General features: G+C 33.7%; 1 protein-coding gene across 1 annotated transcript; it reads right to left on the bottom strand.

The window, feature by feature from the left end:
- Window positions 1–921: 921 nt before the first annotated feature.
- On the bottom strand, window positions 922–19,043 carry LOC136805872 (lysophospholipid acyltransferase 5-like; the record flags this gene model as incomplete). The annotated part of the gene is given in 16 exon segments (XM_067062438.1): window positions 922–1,799; window positions 2,634–2,728; window positions 3,126–3,284; window positions 6,008–6,155; window positions 6,544–6,590; window positions 6,822–6,938; window positions 7,266–7,352; window positions 7,594–7,702; window positions 7,915–7,991; window positions 8,605–8,652; window positions 8,820–8,917; window positions 9,173–9,266; window positions 17,798–17,904; window positions 18,273–18,321; window positions 18,453–18,508; window positions 18,901–19,043. Coding segments are annotated over 16 exon segments (1,446 nt in total). The 3' UTR covers window positions 922–1,771.
- Window positions 19,044–19,594: the final 551 nt, after the last annotated feature.

The following is a 19,594-nucleotide window of genomic DNA, read 5'->3' as shown; positions in this document are numbered from 1 at the left end:
ATGATACAAATAAATATCGATATTTGTAATGAATCAAAAATGTCACGAAAGAAAAATGGGACAGACAACACGGGTAATAATGTTGTTCTTCATGAAGAGTGTCATACAACAAAGTATATAGTTCTACAAAATATCTCATAAATATAATTATAATTTCAACAGACTAACAAAATGTTCCAGACAAAATCTCTTCAAAGAAACCAACATTTAGGAAATATTAACAATCATAGCATGTAGTTCAGGGGGGGGGGGGGGGGGGGTGAAGCAGTTAGTACAAGACATCATGCCTACTAACTGCTTTCTCGGAAGAAGTTAGTAACACCACCACCTTGGTACACTTAGTACAGTTAGTACTAACTGAATTTAGCCTTGAAAAAGGCTTTTGACCTTCATAAATTCAATAAAATCAAATAAAATCAAATTTAACATCTTAAAAATTCAATATCCATAGCTTTCAATAGGAAAAAACAACATTTTAGAAAATCAAATCTCTATTGCAACCAGCAAATTGTTTTTAAGATTTAAAAAAAAATTTTCGAAAATTTGAAAAAAAAATCTACTTCCCAAAAAAATTTTTTGGTAAAATATGGTCTTTTTTTTTTAATTTTCTCACAAAATCCTATTTTTTACACAATTAGTACCAAAATTTGGCAAATTTTTAGCAGGGGACCACCCTTTTTTGCAGTTAGTACATCTGAGTACTAAGTGATTTTATCCAATTCATATGGCACACCACCACGGTACTAACCGGCATGATGTCTTGTACTAACTGCTTCACCCCCCCCCCCCCCCTGTGTAGTTGAAAAGATTAGTTTAAAACCAGTATGTACACCACTGCAATATCAGTTGCAAGTGACATGCTGGGTATCCAGTAATAGTTTCGCTGCAAAAAAATGGAAATAAGTTACCGCAAAGTGCATATTCTGAATCGAGTTAAATTCCTTTTGTTTAACTTCAAGAGTATAAAAATCTCAACAGCTATTCAATAATCATAATTACAAACAATGCGTAAACTTAATACATGCACTGTACACACTAGACTATCAAATTATTATAGCATGACCCCTTTATTTAATATATTTTTCATTAATTATATTCATCAAAACTGGCGATAAGCATTTAATCCTACAACATTATTTTCTACAGCTTTAACTTTACTTAGCCTAAAAAATTATAGTTTTAAATTGGATATAAAAATTATTACTTAAATTTAAATTTCATTTTAGGCACTAATAATTGAAACAAACAGGACAAACGAAACGAAAAGGCCATGCACATTTATGGACATGGCGAAACCCGGGGGTACCAAGGGTATCTTGAACGGGTAACGAAGAAATTCACAGTAAAATCGAAAAATTCCCAACTAGAAGGGTCATAACTTCCGGAAATTTGGACTAATGACATTTTTTTCCTTTTTTTTTTCATCTGAGATTTTTAATTTTGTTAATGTGTTACGGGCACACCCGTCGTCTCCAAAGCCTAATACATCCCTACAGTACCATAGCTACTTCGCAAGAGTTTGACAGTAGTATGATTGTTTGCTACTACCAAACCATAACAAAGTAAAAAGCTTCTCAAGTGTTTCCGAGTGTTTTCAAATCAAAACCAAAACTTAAAACATCATTGAATCATCTTCAAAATAATTGAAAAAAAAATACAAATTATAAAATCAAATGAAAGAAAAATAAAAGAAAACTGTAGTAGAAAACCAAACAGAAATTTTCTCTTTTATTCATTCTTCTTCTTCTTCACTTTCATTGCTTCATCTTCATTAATCTTTCTTCCCATCTTTTTCCTTCCTGGAATGTGAAAGAAAACCAAAAGTTTGAAGAATGAAGTATCAAAAATTCAAAGCTTTCGAACATAAAATCTCTCACACACGAAAGTAGTTGGAGATAAACCATAACCACGAGAAGAATGAAATTCAAACAAAAATAATTTCAAAAGACCAGTGCAATATCATTTTCATCACAATGCTTTATCTCACAGGCTCCTCGATTGTTTATGATTCACACAATTGTCGGTTTTCCGTTACCTTAGGCACAATCACTGAGGCCAACTTTTTGTCAAGAAAAGCTAATTTGAAAATTTTTGAAAAGTCAAAAAATAGAAAATAGATCCCAAAATAGCACTTCCAGCCCCTCATCTCAGCAACACGCCAAGAAACCAAAATTTCATGTCTAAACACACTCATTCTTCGATTGAGTAATTTGACTAAGAAAATTGATGTATGCTTATTAATAGTGATTCTTATAGATAAACATGCGTTTTTTGAGCCAACAAAACTTTTTTGCAAAATACTGCTTGAGCCATCTTTTACCTATGTATGATAGTACCCTACTTTCATGCAAAAAATTAGAAACAATTAATGATCCAATTTTTCACAAAGTCCAAAAAACCCGTTTTTTAGCCGGTTTTTGGCCCAAATTTGCCTAAAATTTTTTTCTTCTAGAAAAATCAGAAAAAAATCAGAAAAAGCTAATGAGCCAATCTCGAGAAAAGTTGGTAACGAACGGACATACGAACGGAATTTATAGGACCTCCACCGGGGTAGGTCCAAAAATCCAGGGGAGAAAAGCTACTACACTTAAAAAATTGAACATTAAAATGAACCTGCTAAAGCGTTAACAAACCTTTTCTTGGCAGCGACAACTTGTTGTAAGAGTAAGATGAGCACAGCTCCAACTACCAAAGTGATTGGTAGCCAGTAATAGACAGCACCATACGCCTATTATAAGAAAGAAGTTTGTAAACTACAGTCGAACTCTTTCTAATGCGGAACCTCGACTATGAGTAATCAGAGGCCACGATTCTACTTTGAAAGTTAATAGGGCTATGATAAAATGACTCAAATATGCACTACAATCAGTTACAATACTTAGTGACGATGTGGGAGCTTCTAGATTACCTAAAGCAGACCTTAAAGGTTATTTTTAATTTTTAATTGATTATTAATTTGATTGTGTTTTGAAAAGTATATTGTCCTGTTCAGTCTAGAAAGAAAGAAATCTGATTGCAGGAAAATCATTTCGACCGTATTAACCAGAAGTCCAATCTCTTGAACTATTGATGCAATTCAAGAAGTTTGGAATGGAAAAACGAGAGTACTCCTCAAAAGTACTTACAATTTTGATTCTTCTCCATCTCAGTAACATAAAAGCGGCCGCTGCGAACGCACATGCGTATGCGCGGAACACGGCACCGAAGATGTTAATGGCGAGTCGTAATGGTAATGGTAAATCATCATACTTCGTGTTAAATAATGCCCCAAGTAACAAACAAAGCTGAAAAATACAAATATAGTAAGGCAAAGATAAACATTAAGTGCCATCAGTATAGGATCAGCAAAGCATGTAGATAAAACACTGACCTTTATATATCCCTGGACCAAGGTATATCCACCATCTTTGATCGAAATTTTTTTTGAACTGATATCCGTAAAGAAGCCATTGCAGTGTTAAAAATTAACGTCTAACGGCGCTACATCATCAAAATTTTTTATGAGGGAAAGTAGATCTAGCGCTCTTGATGCATTTACACCACTATTGAGTAGTGCCGCCATCAGGGTACCACTTTTCAAAAAAACTCCAATCAAAGATTTTGCTTAGTCCAGGGTATATAAAGGTCAGTGGGATAAACCACAAAACGAAAACAAACAAAAATTTAAACTGGGAACAGTTTTTCGGGGGGGGAGGGTTCTCAAGGTAAGCGATCGACGTAGACGTGGCCCTTAAGGGTGCGCCTTTCAGGCTTCCCAAAGTGCACTCAAATTGAGAAAATAAAGAATTATTTTTTAAAATTTTCAATCAGACTTTTTCTTGCATTATAGTAGACGGCCAAACCTAAGGACCCGTGAAAACTTTTCTAGGACGCAACCACATGAAAAGTTGAATGTATTTGAAGACATTTTCGCGAGGGGGGGGGGGTCCGCTGCTAAGGCCTGGCAAAATTTTTTATTGGCCAAAGAGTGACGTTACAGGCAAAACAGTAGAGGCAAAAAATGGGTAAAAAAGGTGTTGAAGAGTATATTTTCTGGATTTCTTAACCGTGCGTACAGAATTTGTGATGACCGATTCCGTCAGGAAGAAATTGATTTCTTAATAAATAACTTTGTCGAGAACGGTTATGATCGTAACACTTTAACCCGTATCGCAAACGATTACGACAGAACCAGGAACCAGACAACCGACAATCGAAATGATCCAGAGCAACTACCAATCGTTAAATTACCTTGGATACCTGGTCTGAGCCCAAAACTGAGGAAATCCTTCCGAAATGCTGGGTACAGAACAGTGTTCAAGAGTGGTTCAAATCTAAAAACTTTGCTAACTTCTAAGAACAAAAGCCGACTACCACCTAACAGTCATCCTGGTGTGTATATGATAGAATGCGAATGTGGTAAAAGATATGTTGGCGAGACCGGGTTAAAGATATCCACACGTGTCAGCCAACACAAAAAGAACGTTGAAGATGAAAAATGGGACATTTCGGGTATAACTAACCATGCTAAAGACTGTACCCAAGGACTTAATTGGAACGAAGCTAGGCTTTTAAAGACTGAAGAGAACAAATTTGATAGAAAAGTGCGAGAAGCATTGGAAATCCAATTCCGTCAGACGGCGCCACATAGTGACCATGGTCTTAATTTAGACGATGGTCAGTATGTGACATCTAGGTTTTGGAAGCCAATGCTCTCGCACATTAGGGAGAAGACACTACATTGACTTTTTTGACGTCAAAAAATTCAAGGTAGCGCCTTCAACCGTTTGTATTGTTTAGACCTGATGAAGACCTGCACCAAGCAGGTCGAAATATTGTTTACACGAAAAATATATACAGAATGACCATTAAAATGTTATTTAAATTAAAAGGGTAAAAAAGTGACAATTTTTGAAACTCATGTTTAACGGAAACGATTGATACCATCGCATAGAGTACGAAATTCTGAGCAAAAAAGTATACTACAACGTCCCATACTTAAACACATGAGAAGATACGGTCATTTGAAGTTTAAAATACTGTTAGTTCGAATACGATTGACGTAAAATTTTGTCTAAATCATAATCAATGAAGGGTTTGCTTAATTCAAAGATTTCTGTCGTCTGTCGTGACCTCATAAGGGAAAACCCAGCAAAATTGATCATATCCTTTCTATACTAGATAATACCAAAGTTCAAAAAAGAATGGCAACATTCTATCCAAATACATTTAATCTAAACAACTCTAATAGACTTGTCTGTAACTTTTTGGCGAGCTTGTAATAATCTAATAAACAAACTTATCTTTATTGATATAAAGTTGGATATATATCAAATAGAGAAGTGAAAAGTTCACAATAAAAGCTAAAATACGAGCACAGAAACTTCTTTCCAACTTCTTTAGAAACTAAAGTAAAATCTTCCATCTTCGAAAAAAAACACTCTTTGTTTTTGATAAGTTTTTCAGAAAAACCATATTGCTTTATTTTCTCAAAACAATATATGGCGTTTTTCTAGAAAACCAACTTTGACCTGTGTTCACTTACTTATGAAAGAGAAGGACATGAAATATTTAGTATCCAATCAAGAGAAATATAGTTCAATGATTAATGGACAATATAAAAACACGACCTTTGAGCTTGTTTACCATCATGAAAATAAGTTACTCTTTAAAAGTTCCGAATGAAGACCACGTTCTCAAAATGCTGCATTGCTTTACTAAGGATTCCAATAGATTCGGAGGTATTACCGACCAGGTTATCAGAAAGCTTAACACTACTTATAGTAGAGGTCAAGGTACTTACTGAACTTTAAATGGCCATGAATACAGAAACAACTAAAAACAAAAACTTTTTGAATGTGAAATTCTTTTTCGATTGCTATAAAACAGGATGGTATTTGGAGCATAATTCGGGCCACAGAAACACCTACAAGACAAACTTTCGGTACAAATCCAAAGCGTCAATTTTCTAGTTTCTAAAACGAGGCTCCTAACCGAAGAACAGTACCGCTGAAAGAAGACTAAATACCTGTCGTTCTTCGATGATTAAGATAAACTCGATCGCAAACAAAATGAGATATCCAATATAAAAGCCATGCCACAATGATAAGAATAGCAGTGTCAGCACGTGCGACGCGTACTTGTTTCCGAGGAAGATCAATCTCTTGAAAACATATCTAAAGAATGCAAAAAAAACAGAAGTCAAAAACCTGTTTACTGTATTATAACTATGGAAGATACCAATATCAAGCAACACAGAGCACCCCTTAAAATTTTAAAAATATTGTTTAATGTATGCTATACTTTCACTAGTTTGAAGCCTAAAATATCCCCCTCATCTAACAATTTTCATGTTTGCACCATCGATTCGTGAAATATTCTTCCTTAGGGAACACTAAGCAATAATATTAATAATTGTTATAAATGCAAAATCTCTCAATAATGTAACGTGATCGACACATGATTCCCTTTTATACCAGATAAAGTAGATAACAAAACAAAGGGTCGAAGTAGATAGAAAGCGTCTAGTTTAGCGACTTTGCAGTGTTTTGAAAACTCACGAACCTTCCAGCCCATTGACTTGTATTGATGTTGAACCCTTCCAACATGTCCTAAAGTGAAGTAGAAATGATACAAATTATAAAAGGAACTTTCTGAAATAGTGATTTTAAAAGGGCGATACATTTTCAGTGGCCCCTGCATCTCCGTAGAACAAAAATTTCTGACTTTGGAAATTCCAAAAAGATACCAGACCGTACAGGAAGTTACCCTTTCAATTTCCATATAATTGAGTACTTTGTTGTCAAAATTCTTAAATTTAAATTAAAAATTCGATTCTTTACTTGGAAGAAAGCACCAAACAAGACTCTACGGAATTTGAAATTCCTGACACCATCCCATTTAGCTTTCCCGTCTTTGGTTCCAGCATAAGCAAGACCTGTGATCATGCATACACTTTCCTAAAAATTACAAAAATATCAAGTGAGAGCTCGATTAAACTTAAAAAAACTTTTGTGATATATTTTGAAGCACACTCTAATTTATTTTGGCTTGAATGTTGTTAGGTAGAAAACAACTGACAGAAGTAAAAGAAAAAGTTTACCTGAAAAATATAATGTATACAAAATAAGCCCTCGAGAGTTGAAAAACAACTGATTCTTTAGTAGATAAAACAGTTCTTCTAGCTTTGACTGACAATCAAAATAATTATTCAGCACTACTTTTTGTGACAAAATTAAACTTCCAAAAAGGTTTAAGCTCTCCACAGACGATAAAAAAATACTCACACAGAAATACCAGATAGTGACGTATTTACAAAAATGGATATGATAAGTCAATGTAATTTGTGTGCATTTCGTAAAAAATGGTTTTGCCTGAGATAAAAGAAAATAAAAGAAAATATGCTAAGCTAATTTTGGACAAACATAATACAGACAAAGTATAGTATGATGCTGAGACTCTTGTCTCATATTGTATTTTTCTGAACCATCTAATATCATCTAATAATGTACCAAAGGAAGATAATGGGAATGGGTAGTTCTTATCACACTAAATTTTAAGCCTTTCTCTAACTCTATAACTCGTTTAACCCCTCTATTTAACAAAACAGCTTACCAAGAATTCTTCTCCGTGAAGAGCTGAAGCAGGATATTGTGGATCATAGATAGAAAAGACAGCAATGGCAACAAGACCACCAACAACTCGCTTGAAGGCTGAGAAAAACCTGAAAAAAACGATTGATATTTTAGTTCCTTCTTTTATGTGAAATTTCAAAATTTTAAACAGCTCTAAAGGTACTCACTCACCTGGTACTACCTGGATGGTATAAATCCTTCAAAGTATTTTGAATCTCTAAAACATTAGCATTAGCAAGCTTTATATAGGTTGATATCAATAGTTTCTAGATCGTTTGCAAACTTGAAATTGTGCATTTACCTTGAGTTTTTAGCTTCCAGTCCCTCTTTGTCAATCAGTCTGTCCTCTACAAATTTGATATAACGTTGAAAGGAGAACTAGAAAATGAACAAAGGAGAAATGATCTACCAAGTTTAAAAAGTTTGCATCTCATTTTGTGTGATTTTAGTGATTTAATCTTTTTATGAAGTCCCACCTGAAAGTCAGCATAGTTTCTAGAGGGGTCAAGACCCCCCCCCCCCCTTAGGTAAGAGGACCCCCCCTTAAGTGCTAACCTCCCCTTCGGAAATTCATTTAAAATTTCACATCCCCTCTTAGAAAATCAGTATAAATGAAACGATTGTACAAGAGTCATAATTAGGAAGATCCCCCTTTATCTAAAAAGACCCCCTCCTTAGGTAAGAAGCCCCCCCTTAACTGGCAACCCCCCTTAGGAAAGTCATACTTTTAGCACCCCCCCCCCTTGTTTTTGGTTCATCAAAACCCAAGACCCCTCCTCCCTCCTAAATGTAGGGGGTAGAAACTCTTTAAGAGTTTTTTTATTCAAAATAACTCTGAAAAAAATGTACACTGAAAAAAACTTTTGTAGTGACTGGTTCCAATAATAGAATAACGTAAACTAATTTAGTAACATTGAATAAACATGCTGCTCTGAGAAACAGACATTATTAAAAGTACAACTTGATTTCCATGTTATAGAAATTTCCTGACCTGTGGTCCAGCCATAAATCCACCAAAGAAATAAGAGTAACCACAAATCTAAAAGATGATGGTACAAAGTAAATTCATGAAAATATACAATATTTTGAGAACTAAATAAGTAAGTAGTCATTATTAGTAAGATTAAATGACAAACACAGTATGTTATTTAAATAAAAGATATAAGATATATAATACCAGTATTAGATCCCAAACAAATATTTCACCTCTAAGAAGGTAGGAGTTCCTTCATATCTTGTTAGTAGAAGCTCTCCTTTGAGTTTGCTTTTGTCCTTCTTACCATCGTAACAATCCCAAGCCAAACCTAAGTAGGAGAATAGTATGCGGTATTTAAAATACATGATGGTGTATATCAGTAATGGTGTAGAGCATCTAAGAGTTTTACCACTTTTATTTATAACTAAAATGGTTGCAAAATAATTAACAACTAACAAAAGGAAAGGCTATAGTCTCTCAAAAGCTCATAATCATTATGATACACCCAACATTTTTAAGTAGCCGTAAATGTTCCTCAAAAGCTCTGCCATTAACATCATAATTTACTGGAGAAGCAACTTACCAATCAATCTAAGACATAGAATACATTGGGGTGTTGTCCATTTGACATCATAGCCATCTGATGCATAAAACACATAAGCTCCTAACATGTAAGTCTATAAGATAATAGGAAAAGCAATAAAATAAAGTTTATCATCACTAATAAAGACTTTTCCCTACAGAGGGAAAATGAGAGTAAAGAATGGCACAATCCAAGCCCTATTTCTAATTAACAATGTAACTGTACTATCAATTTAACAAAAAAAATCATCCTAAACCCAATGTTCTGAGACAGTAAGTTATGTATTCTATTTTTAAGTCAGATGATATTATATTGAGAATTGACTAAATTCTTATTTCATAATGAGAGTTTTTTTTAAATTTCTCCTAGCGAAAGTATTACGATAGCCTTTCGCAGCAATGTACTCGGAAAAAAAAAATAGAAAACGAAAGTATAACTAACACGGTGTAGAAACGTAGAAACTTCTAGAATATTCTCGAATAGATTCAAAAAATGGACTCACTTGCTAAAATAAAACCTAGTTTGAGACCGCAAAATGCACAGTTAACGTAACCAAGCATTTGTAAACATTCCTCTTGAGAGTTTTTTTAATGGCCGCTCGAGCTTGAGTTGTATCATTATAATGTTTTTTGGTTTTTTTAGAGTATTTAAAGAGATTTGTATTCGTTTCAAGTTGTACTTAGTATTTTATGTTTGTGTAGTTAGTGAATGTACCAATATTAACTATTACAGTGCTAGGGATCTTGAAATAGATTTAAAGAGTTATATATACTTTTCGAACATCTCCACCACATTACACTTCACTACAACAACACAGGTATGATCTTCTATTTTTTGTAGGAAAGAATGTGTAGTCATTGGAAGTGATAGAAGAAACACCTTTTGTGTAGGACGCAACGTTCTCCATGTTGAATACTCCTTTTGGCGAACGCGACGGACTATTGCATGAATAATTGCTCCACAACCACCACTTCAGTAGTAAGTCCATAGATGCAGGTAAAACAAGCAAGCGGGAAATTGGCACGCTAACATTCTCCTAAATTAGCACGTCATAAGGCTGCGAATCCTCTTGCGCATCACTCAATAAAATATTAGCTTCACGGTAATTTCTGGCCCGAATGGGTGATGTAATTCGATATGCGGAACTAAGTCAATAGGTTGTCACGTTATCCCAAACGAATATATAATTAATAACTCCACTGAATCCAGCATTAAAACAATAATAAGGAAATATATCTAGTTACACGTGTTTATACTAAATATACTTTCGTTTGTTACCGTAAGCTGGTCTATTGTGTCGACACCCCTCATCTAATTCCATCACCCTTCTTTGAAGATAGGAATAACAGGAAGGTTGATTTGTCTGATAGTTGTTTGGGAAAACGCGTCAACCTATGACCAATTGACCTAATTTGTATATTAAATTACTCCAGCCATTCAGGCCAGAAATTATTTGCTCCGTACAACGGAAATAAAACTCTTATACTTCATAGCCAATATGAACAAAACTTATACATCAGGTAATATCTAATTTCCTGCTGGTTTTACTTGCATTTACTGAAGTATAGAGGTATCATATATTTAAGCTTTCGTAATAAGTACAATAAGCAGTCGTGTTAGCCTAAAGGAGTATTGACAAAAGATCTTTTATTTCTCTGACTGCTAAGCAAGAAATAAATAGTAAAAATCAGCGATTTGGAGCTTCTTATTTTTTCAAACAGAAAGTACCCCACAGTAAGTTAGACATTAGACTAACTTACTGTGGGGTATGTTGTGATGCTTGAGTTTTTCATTATATGAAGACCTTTTGCTAGTTAGGATGTCATGTTGAATAATTAAACTCCAGCATTATAAAAAATTGACACATTAATGCATATTATTTTATTAAGCGACCGTAGTACAGTGGTAGAGCATCCGGCTACGTTTCGCAAGGTTGTGGGTTCAACCCGCAGCCGGGTCATACCAAAGATTCCCAAAATGGTACTTGATGCCTCTCTGCTTCATGCTCAGCAACTAAGAGAAGGATCAAGGGTAAGTGGAGAAATCCAGGGAGAAAGAGTGGCGCCCTACCTACCTTCGGGTAGATAACTATCGAAAGAGGAGCCTTCGGGTCGCCTCCAACTGCGGTCGCAGACTTACTTACTTACTTATTTTATTAAGTTTACATTCGTGTTTCTTATCATTATTTTGATGCTGGAATTTTAATTATTCAACATGACATCCTAACTCGCAACCTTAATTTTAAAAAGGCCTAAGTCCATAGCCATTTAATTTTAAAAAGGCCTAAGTCCAAAGCCATTTAATTTTAAAAAGGCCTAAGTCCAAAGCCATTTAATTTTAAAAAGGCCTAAGTCCATTTTTCACATTTCTAGAAAAAGCCAAAAAACTTTTGTTGTCTATAACTTGCTACATATCTATTTTCTACTGTCGATGTAATGTTTTTCTGGTTTTTATGCCTAATACAAAGTTTTTTAAGCTTGCATTGGTCCAATATGACATTTTTATGTTGAGTAGGGTTCAAAAGTAATGATGTATTGGACTTAGGCCTTTTTAAAACTAAAAAAGTTTTCTGAAAATTGGACTTAGGCCCTAGTTTGTTTTAAACAATTGGGCCTAAGTCCAACAAAAGTTCTATTAAAGGGCATAAGCCCACAAATTTCATTTCTGCCCTTAATTACTGTAGGAAATAATAAAAGTAATACGACTAAATCTTTAAATTGTTTCAGAAAATTAATGGGCCTAAGTCCTAAGAAAGTTTTATCAAAGGGCCTAAGTCCACAATAATAATGAATTTCTTCTCTTTTTTAATACTGTAGGAAATAACGATAAAATGTAATTCAAAAGTCATTCAAAATTTTAACACAAAAGAGTTTAAAGAATGTTATGAGCCCATTTACCATTAATCATCACAATAGGCATGCCTAGAGTCTTATAACATAGCCTATAAGATAAGTTACATATAAAAGATTGTTGTTGCTGGTTAGGTTAAAATCAACGTTTTGCGCAATTTATTTTTTTCGTTCATACTTCAAGCTTGATTATTGCAGTTCTGGCTTTTTTTAGCTATTTTGATTGAAAGGGAGCTTTTTTTGTTGTGAGATTATACATAAGAAATATTTTTCCATTCTGCTTAGTATCTGTGTACTATACACAGGGGGTGTTAGGGTTAAACTTCAAATTGTTTGTTTACTATTTGTGTACTATTCTGCAGTTTGGGACAACAATCAAGTACATATAGTACCATTACAGTTTACTACAGTAGGACACTAGCAGCCAATTCGATTGACTTCAAAATATGCCATTTTTGCCCTGATTGCCAATTATTTTGCATTCGATTGACAAAAATTTGGCAAATGTGGCAAAATTTGAGTGCCATAAATGCCAAATAAAAAAGATGTGGTGAATGTGGCATTCTTGGCATTTTTGGAACTTACCTCCATATGTCTCCGTACAAAACACTGTTCCCACGAGACCTGTGTTCTTTTCGCTCCAATTTTGCCACTTTTGCCAAAGATTTTGAAAAATAGAAGACCTTCCAATGCTAAAGCAAAACAATGTCGATCGGCAATTTGATTGGTTAAAAAATCGTTCGCTTTACAAACGCCGACAGAAAACTGCTGACTAAGCATCACAAAACGGAAGTCATAATGGCGGCGTAGCGATGTACAAATTTGCCATGAAGCTGTGATCTTTTGACATTAAAATTGTAGATTTGGCAAAGTTGGTGAGTATGGGAAATTTGGAAGTCAATCGAATTGGCTGTAGATATGTTTGGTCAAAGTTATGTATTCAGTTAGGAAGTTCAAAAAAAGACATTTTAATCGGAATCTGGTCAAGAGATTTGAGTGCTATACCCATTTCTCTTTTCCAATAAAAGTGAGCTTTTCCTTTGAGGTCATAGAATACAGAATGTATTAAAGCCTTAAGCAGCCTTAAGACTTAAGTGAAAGTGAAGAAAAACTTGCTAAAGTAAAAAAAAAACATCTTAAACAGTTTTCAAGTAAGGCTGTTAAGGAAAATTCATTATCAGTAATTTTTAAGGATAACTTTGAAATCTTTATGTAAATGAAATACCTTATTACACGAATATTACTAGACAAGTATTCAACGGCCTTGAAATTAACACGCATAAAATTAACACGAATTTTATTTGCTTTTTCAAGGAAACCACACCTGGTTTTAATTAAGGGGGTTTTTATTAACACGAAAGTTTTCAATTCGTGTTAATAAAATGACTAGTAATATTCGTGTAATAAGGTAAAAACTTTTCCTAGACAAAATAACTAAGTTATCTCCAAAATTGATCATTTTTTGTTCGCAAAAGCAGAATTTAGTTAAAAATTGATCAGAATTTCGGAATTTAGATAAAATTTGTTCTCAACAGTCAGTCAGTCAGTCGATGTCCGACTGAAAATCTTTTGTGTTGGTCATGATGTCCGAATGAAATCTCTTACTTAGCTTATTCTTTTAACACTCGCTTCCTTTGTAGCTCTCAAAAGTGTTTCTAAAGTTTACTTTAATTGACTGCGTTCTTGGTGATTTTATTAACGGTTGTTTCTAAGATCACTTTTTTATTGACTAGTTTTCTCAATAACTTTCAAGAGTGTTTCTGAGATCACTTTTATCAACTCGCTTTCTTCGTAACTTTCAAGGGTGTTTCAAAGTTAACTTTTATCGACTCGCTTTCTTCGTAACTTTCAAGAGTGTTTCTAAGATCACTTTTATCAACTCGCTTTCTTTGTAGCTTTGAAGGGTGTTTCTAAAATCATTTTTGTCGACTTGCTCTCATCGTAACTTTTCTTTGTTTCTAAGTAAGATCACTATTGTCAATTCGTTTTCTTCGTAACTTTCAAGGGTGTTTCAAAAGTTAACTTTTATGGACTCGCTTTCTTCATAACTTTCAATGGAGTGTTCCTAAGATCACTTTTATCAACTCGCTTTCTTCGTAACTTTCAAGGGTGTTTCAAAGTTAACTTTTATCGACTCGCTTTCTTAGTAACTTTCAAGGGTGTTTCTAAAATCATTTTTGTCGACTTGCTCTCATCTTAACTTTCTTTGTTTCTAAGTAAGATCACTATTGTCAATAAACTCTTCTTGAGATGCATAAATTTATTGTTGTCCTCGTTTTCAAACAGATTTCATTGCCAATTTAAATTCCCAAAAGGCAAACATTAACTCTAAAACAAAAGTACTTGAAATTCAAAATGTCTCATGAGATGCAAACAACACAATTATCATTGTGAATATGTAATTTTATAGCAATGAAATCTGTTTGAAAACGAGGACAACAATAAATTTATGCATCTCGAGAAGAGTGTATTCGTTTTCTTCGTAACTTTCAAGGGTGTTTCAAAAGTTAACTTTTATCGACAATATTTCTAAGATCACTTTTATCAACTCCCTTTCTTCGTAACTTTCAAGAGCGTTCCTAAGATCACTTTTATAAACTCGCTTTCTTCGTAACTTTCAAGGGTGTTTCTAAAATCATTTTTGTCGACTTGCTCTCATCGTAACTTTCTTTGTTTCTAAGTAAGATCACTATTGTCAATTCGTTTTCTTCGTAACTTTCAAGGGTGTTTCAAAAGTTAACTTTTATCGACAATATTTCTAAGATCACTTTTATCAACTCCCTTTCTTCGTAACTTTCAAGAGCGTTCCTAAGATCACTTTTATAAACTCGCTTTCTTCGTAACTTTCAAGGGTGTTTCTAAAATCATTTTTGTCGACTTGCTCTCATCGTAACTTTCTTTGTTTCTAAGTAAGATCACTATTGTCAACTCGCTTTCTTCGTAACTTTCAAGGGTGTTTCAAAAGTTAACTTTTATCAACAATATTTCTAAGATCACTTTTATCAACTCGCTTTCTTCGTAACTTTCAAGAATATTTCTAAGATCACTTTTTTACTGACTCGCTATCTTCGTAACTTTCAAGGGTGTTTCTAAGATCACTTTTATCGAATCAATTTCTCTGTTACAGTAACGAATTGTTCCAAGGTCACTTTTATTTTACCTACTTGCTTTCTACGTAGCTTTCAAGACTGTATAATTTTAGAAAAAAATATACACTGAATGACCGACAGGATTTGGAGTTTGACAGACAGGATTTCATTGCTGTCGGACATGATGTCGAATTGACTAAAAATATTTATTTGCAGCCCTGAACACGAAACAGCTTGTTTTTTCAACCAAGTATGATATAGTAAAGTATACTAGATAATATTAGAATAATTAACAAAATTCAAAAGCACTTCTGAAAAGTAAGTTACATGGAAAGGTTTCAGTAAAACACAAAAAAAAGTTTGATAAATTGACTTATAAAAGCTAGACTGTCAATCAAGCACGTGCAAGATATCAAAGGCAAGATAGGAAACAGAAATGAAAGATAAAGAAAGGAAAGGGAAATCAAACATAAAACGCTTGTGTGCTGCAAGACCAGCTTCACTACAGGACTTATGCTGAACTACCTACACAATTAAGTTTGATTATAGTAGACCAGGTTTGTGCGGCACCTGACCCAATTTTTGCAAACAGAACTTTTTTTGAAATGGTGCACAAGGTGCCACGAAATCAGAAACAAAGAAACCTCAGGTTATGCAGGGCAAGTACGCCAGACCTTGAGACTGAGACTAGTTCAGCCCGCATACCCACGGCAAATAATGGAAGATTCTTAAATGCTAAAACACCCGAAGTCCCATCAGGAAAATTTAGGGGGGAGTAAACAACACTATGCAAAACCCACTGACCACCCCAATAGAAAATCTTCAAAAATCTCCCCCACCTGGGTTTTTACAAGATCACCCCACCCTTGCAAAGGAATCTTCTCACTTTGCACCTGGGTGAAATTCAAGGTAGTTTCAGTCACCCCATTCAATCTTTCAAACAAAACCTTTTATAAGCTTTCCTAAGCTTCAAACAAAATTGCTTATAATGCAATAGATCGTAAAAAAACACAAACCTTGAGAATATACAATACCATAGAAATTGACCAAAAAAACATTGACTACTGAAAACCTGTCATACTAAACTAATTTGATCCATTTAGGCCCTAGTGGACTAGATCCTTTGAATGGACTTAGGCCCTTTGAGTATGGACTTAGGCCCATTAAACATGGACTTAGGCCTATTAAATGGACTTAGGCCTTTTTAAAATTAAAGTTTTCTTTTGCGATGGACTTAGGCCCATGATCTATAAACACTGGATGGACTTAGGCCTTTTTAAAACTAAACACACTTTTTATCTAACCTTCATCAAGAAATTTGAAGGCCTTTTAAGCATAAAATCTTTACATTATACACATCAAAAGAAAGCTAGTGACTCATAGATGCAAAAAATACAAAAAACTCATTTTTCATAAAAATGGACTTAGGCCTCTTTAAAATTGAGGGGTAAGTGGACTTAGGCCTTTTTAAAATTGAGGGGTAAGTGGACTTTGGCCTTTTTAAAATTGAGGGGTAAGTGGACTTGGGCCTTTTTAAAATTAAGGTTGCGAACTATGGTAGTAAAAGGTCTATTCAATATGACAGTGTGTCACTAGGGGGAATTCTCTACATCACTCCAAAAGAAAAAGGACAATGAATGTCTCAACTATGAAAAGACAAAGATTTTTTAAACAAAAAGTTCATGATTATGTCAGTTAATAGAAGGGGTCTGCAGGTATTATCTGCCCCTCTCGTCAACAGTATAACAGAAAGAGTCAGATCCAGATTCTTTGACTAAAGTAGATCAAGTCCATCGAGTCTACATGTTCTGAAATAGAACAGAATACTTGTTAGAGGTGATTTTATTTATTTTTTGTTAATTAAAAGTAGTATTTTGTTGGAAAGATAATTTTGTGTGTATGAATTTTAGAAAACGGAAATCTTAAGGTTCTAGTATCTCTGTTCTAATATAACTAGTAAGTATAAAAAGTGTCTTCCCGGTTTCCGTCCATTTTGACCTGAAAACCTAATTTTTTTAATTTTATATACATGGTTAGAGGTACATTATTGCTACATTCTTATCCTGCTTTTTTCCAAGGAACATTTTAAGCCTAATTTGAGGTTTGTAGCACGAACAGCGCAGATTTTAGGTTTTATTTCCAGGCAAAAACAAGTGTCTTCCTGGTTTCGGTCCATTTCGGCCTAAATAGCTAATTTTTGAATTTTATATATGTGGTAGAGGTATGTAATTGCTACATTCGATTCCTACTTTTTCCCAAGGAACATTTTAAGCCTAATTTGAGGTTTGTAGCACAAATAGAACAGATTTTAGGTTTTATTTCCAGGCAAAACCCAGTTTCTTCCCGGTTTCGGTCTATCTCGGCCTAAATACTTAATTTTTTAAATTTATATACATGGTAGAGGTATATAATTGTTACATTCTAATCAGATGTCTCTCTACTGTAAGGGTAATTTTTTCGTCTATTCGATTCTGACTTGTACCTCGGGCTTTTAATTCTTTATTTTATCTATTTAATAATCGTACAAAAGGCGAAATTTTCGACTATCAGTCGTCTTGTTTTAATATAAAAGCACCTATGCACCAATAAAGTCAATAAGTCAGATATAGAGATACTTGGGAAAGTTCTTAAAGGGTTGCAAAAATTGAATCCTAAATTGAAATAACGAAAGATATCTTATAACTTACCATGTGAAAAAGAAAATTGAAAATGACATTGGCCATAGTTCCACCAAAGAATATCAATGAAATGTGTGTGACAAGTACACTTAACAATGGAAACACCATGTCAGTACCTGAAAAAATAGAACATGTTTCAGGACCGTTCAAAATAGCTGACTACAATTATGATTGGAATTCAACTTTTAAAACGTGGAAAACCTTTTTTAGTAATAGAAAACTGATTTAAAAACTCTAAAATAGCACTATACTTAAAAAAGTGTACTTAGAAAAATGGGATGAGCTGGAGTTTTTATAAGATACTTCACTAATTGGTCATTTGAAGTGATAGAGATGACGCGTTCTTTAGAAAAAGTAACAAAATTGTTTTATTATTGGTTAACGACCAACCAAATCAAATAAGAGCTTGTAAAAACTCCAGCTTGTCCCAGAAAAATGAGCCTTCAAACATTAAAATTTCTTTAAAAGTAAATCATTGACTTACCAAAACAAAAGTATGAGATGAGCATTCCACACAATGCAATGTATAAATGCTACAAAAGGAAAAGAAGAATTGAGAATGAGGTAGACTTTCTTTCTCCTTTAAGCAACCCAAAGCAGTTAACTTGATTGAAAATATTGAACGAAAGATATAAAATTTTCTCAAATTTAAAGAAACACTTACTCTAAAATTAGCTGCTTTTCTTGGTAACAATAAGAATATCAAGGCAAAAGGAAAACCTGAAGAACAATGAAAATGTTGGTAAAGAGATGCTGTAATTCCTTGATAGAAACTGCACAAGTCAATGGTTGGAATAATTATAAATTATTTTGACAGTTCCAATACTAAGGCAATACCAACAACCAAACAGTAAATGATTCGTTAATTGATTGTTTCTAGTGAAATCTTTCCTTATTCAAAACCAATTCTTATTCTCTTTCTCATTGATCTGGATTGATGCTTAGTAATGTTTAAAGTTGGTGATATCATTCAAACAAAGATTAATAATTTTGCAAATACCATCAGTTGATAGTATATAATTTGAATGGAAAGTCACAATCAATCAGATTGATATTATTTACATTTTAAGTATACAATGCTAAAACTATTACAGAAAACTTGCACTACTTACCCATTACAATACCAATAAAAAATCTCAAAGGAGGTTCAGCAATTCCAAGGGTTTTACAAAGCCCATCAAGATTGATGAATTCAAAACCATGCTTACTTCCTTTGAAGAATTCATTAGGAGTAGCCATTTTTGTTAGTTCAAGTCTAAAATACAAGGTTGAAAAACTTGACTTCCTTAAATCCATGTTTTTTCAAATTTAGTAAACTAAATTTTATCATTCTTTATTCTAAGGCTTGTTTTCTATTATTCTCAACATTTTTTAGTAAAGAGCATTTTGAACATTCAAACAACATTGCATTGAATAGATTTTCCGCAACTTTGGTACCTTGTCTTTAATCAATGTTCCAGATCTTAGGGTTTCGGGCGAAATAATCCTCCCTCCTAAACGCCCATAAACACCCAGCAGGTGGTTAAATTTGATCTGCCAATCATTTTTCTAAAGAAGAGCATGCGGTGAGATTAAAGGTGTCTGAAATTAATGGCAAAGCTTTGTGAATATAATTATAGTCCGAAATATGTTTTCCATAGATTTTGTGTAAGGGTAGCATTACAGCTTTCAATTGATGTAAAAATCATTTTTCGTAGCTCCTTTCTATCAAAAGTAGCAAATGTTCTTCTTTGTTTTTCTTCACTTTCTTGGAAGAATTTTGAAAAAATAATAGTGGACAGCACATGTAAAATATCCGTCCAAAGA

This window comes from Clytia hemisphaerica, unplaced genomic scaffold, assembly GCF_902728285.1.
Source record: "Clytia hemisphaerica strain Z4C2 unplaced genomic scaffold, Clytia hemisphaerica genome assembly, whole genome shotgun sequence".
In the NCBI taxonomy this organism is placed as follows: domain Eukaryota; kingdom Metazoa; phylum Cnidaria; class Hydrozoa; order Leptothecata; family Clytiidae; genus Clytia; species Clytia hemisphaerica.
This window is presented reverse-complemented; position numbering and strand designations above follow the sequence as displayed.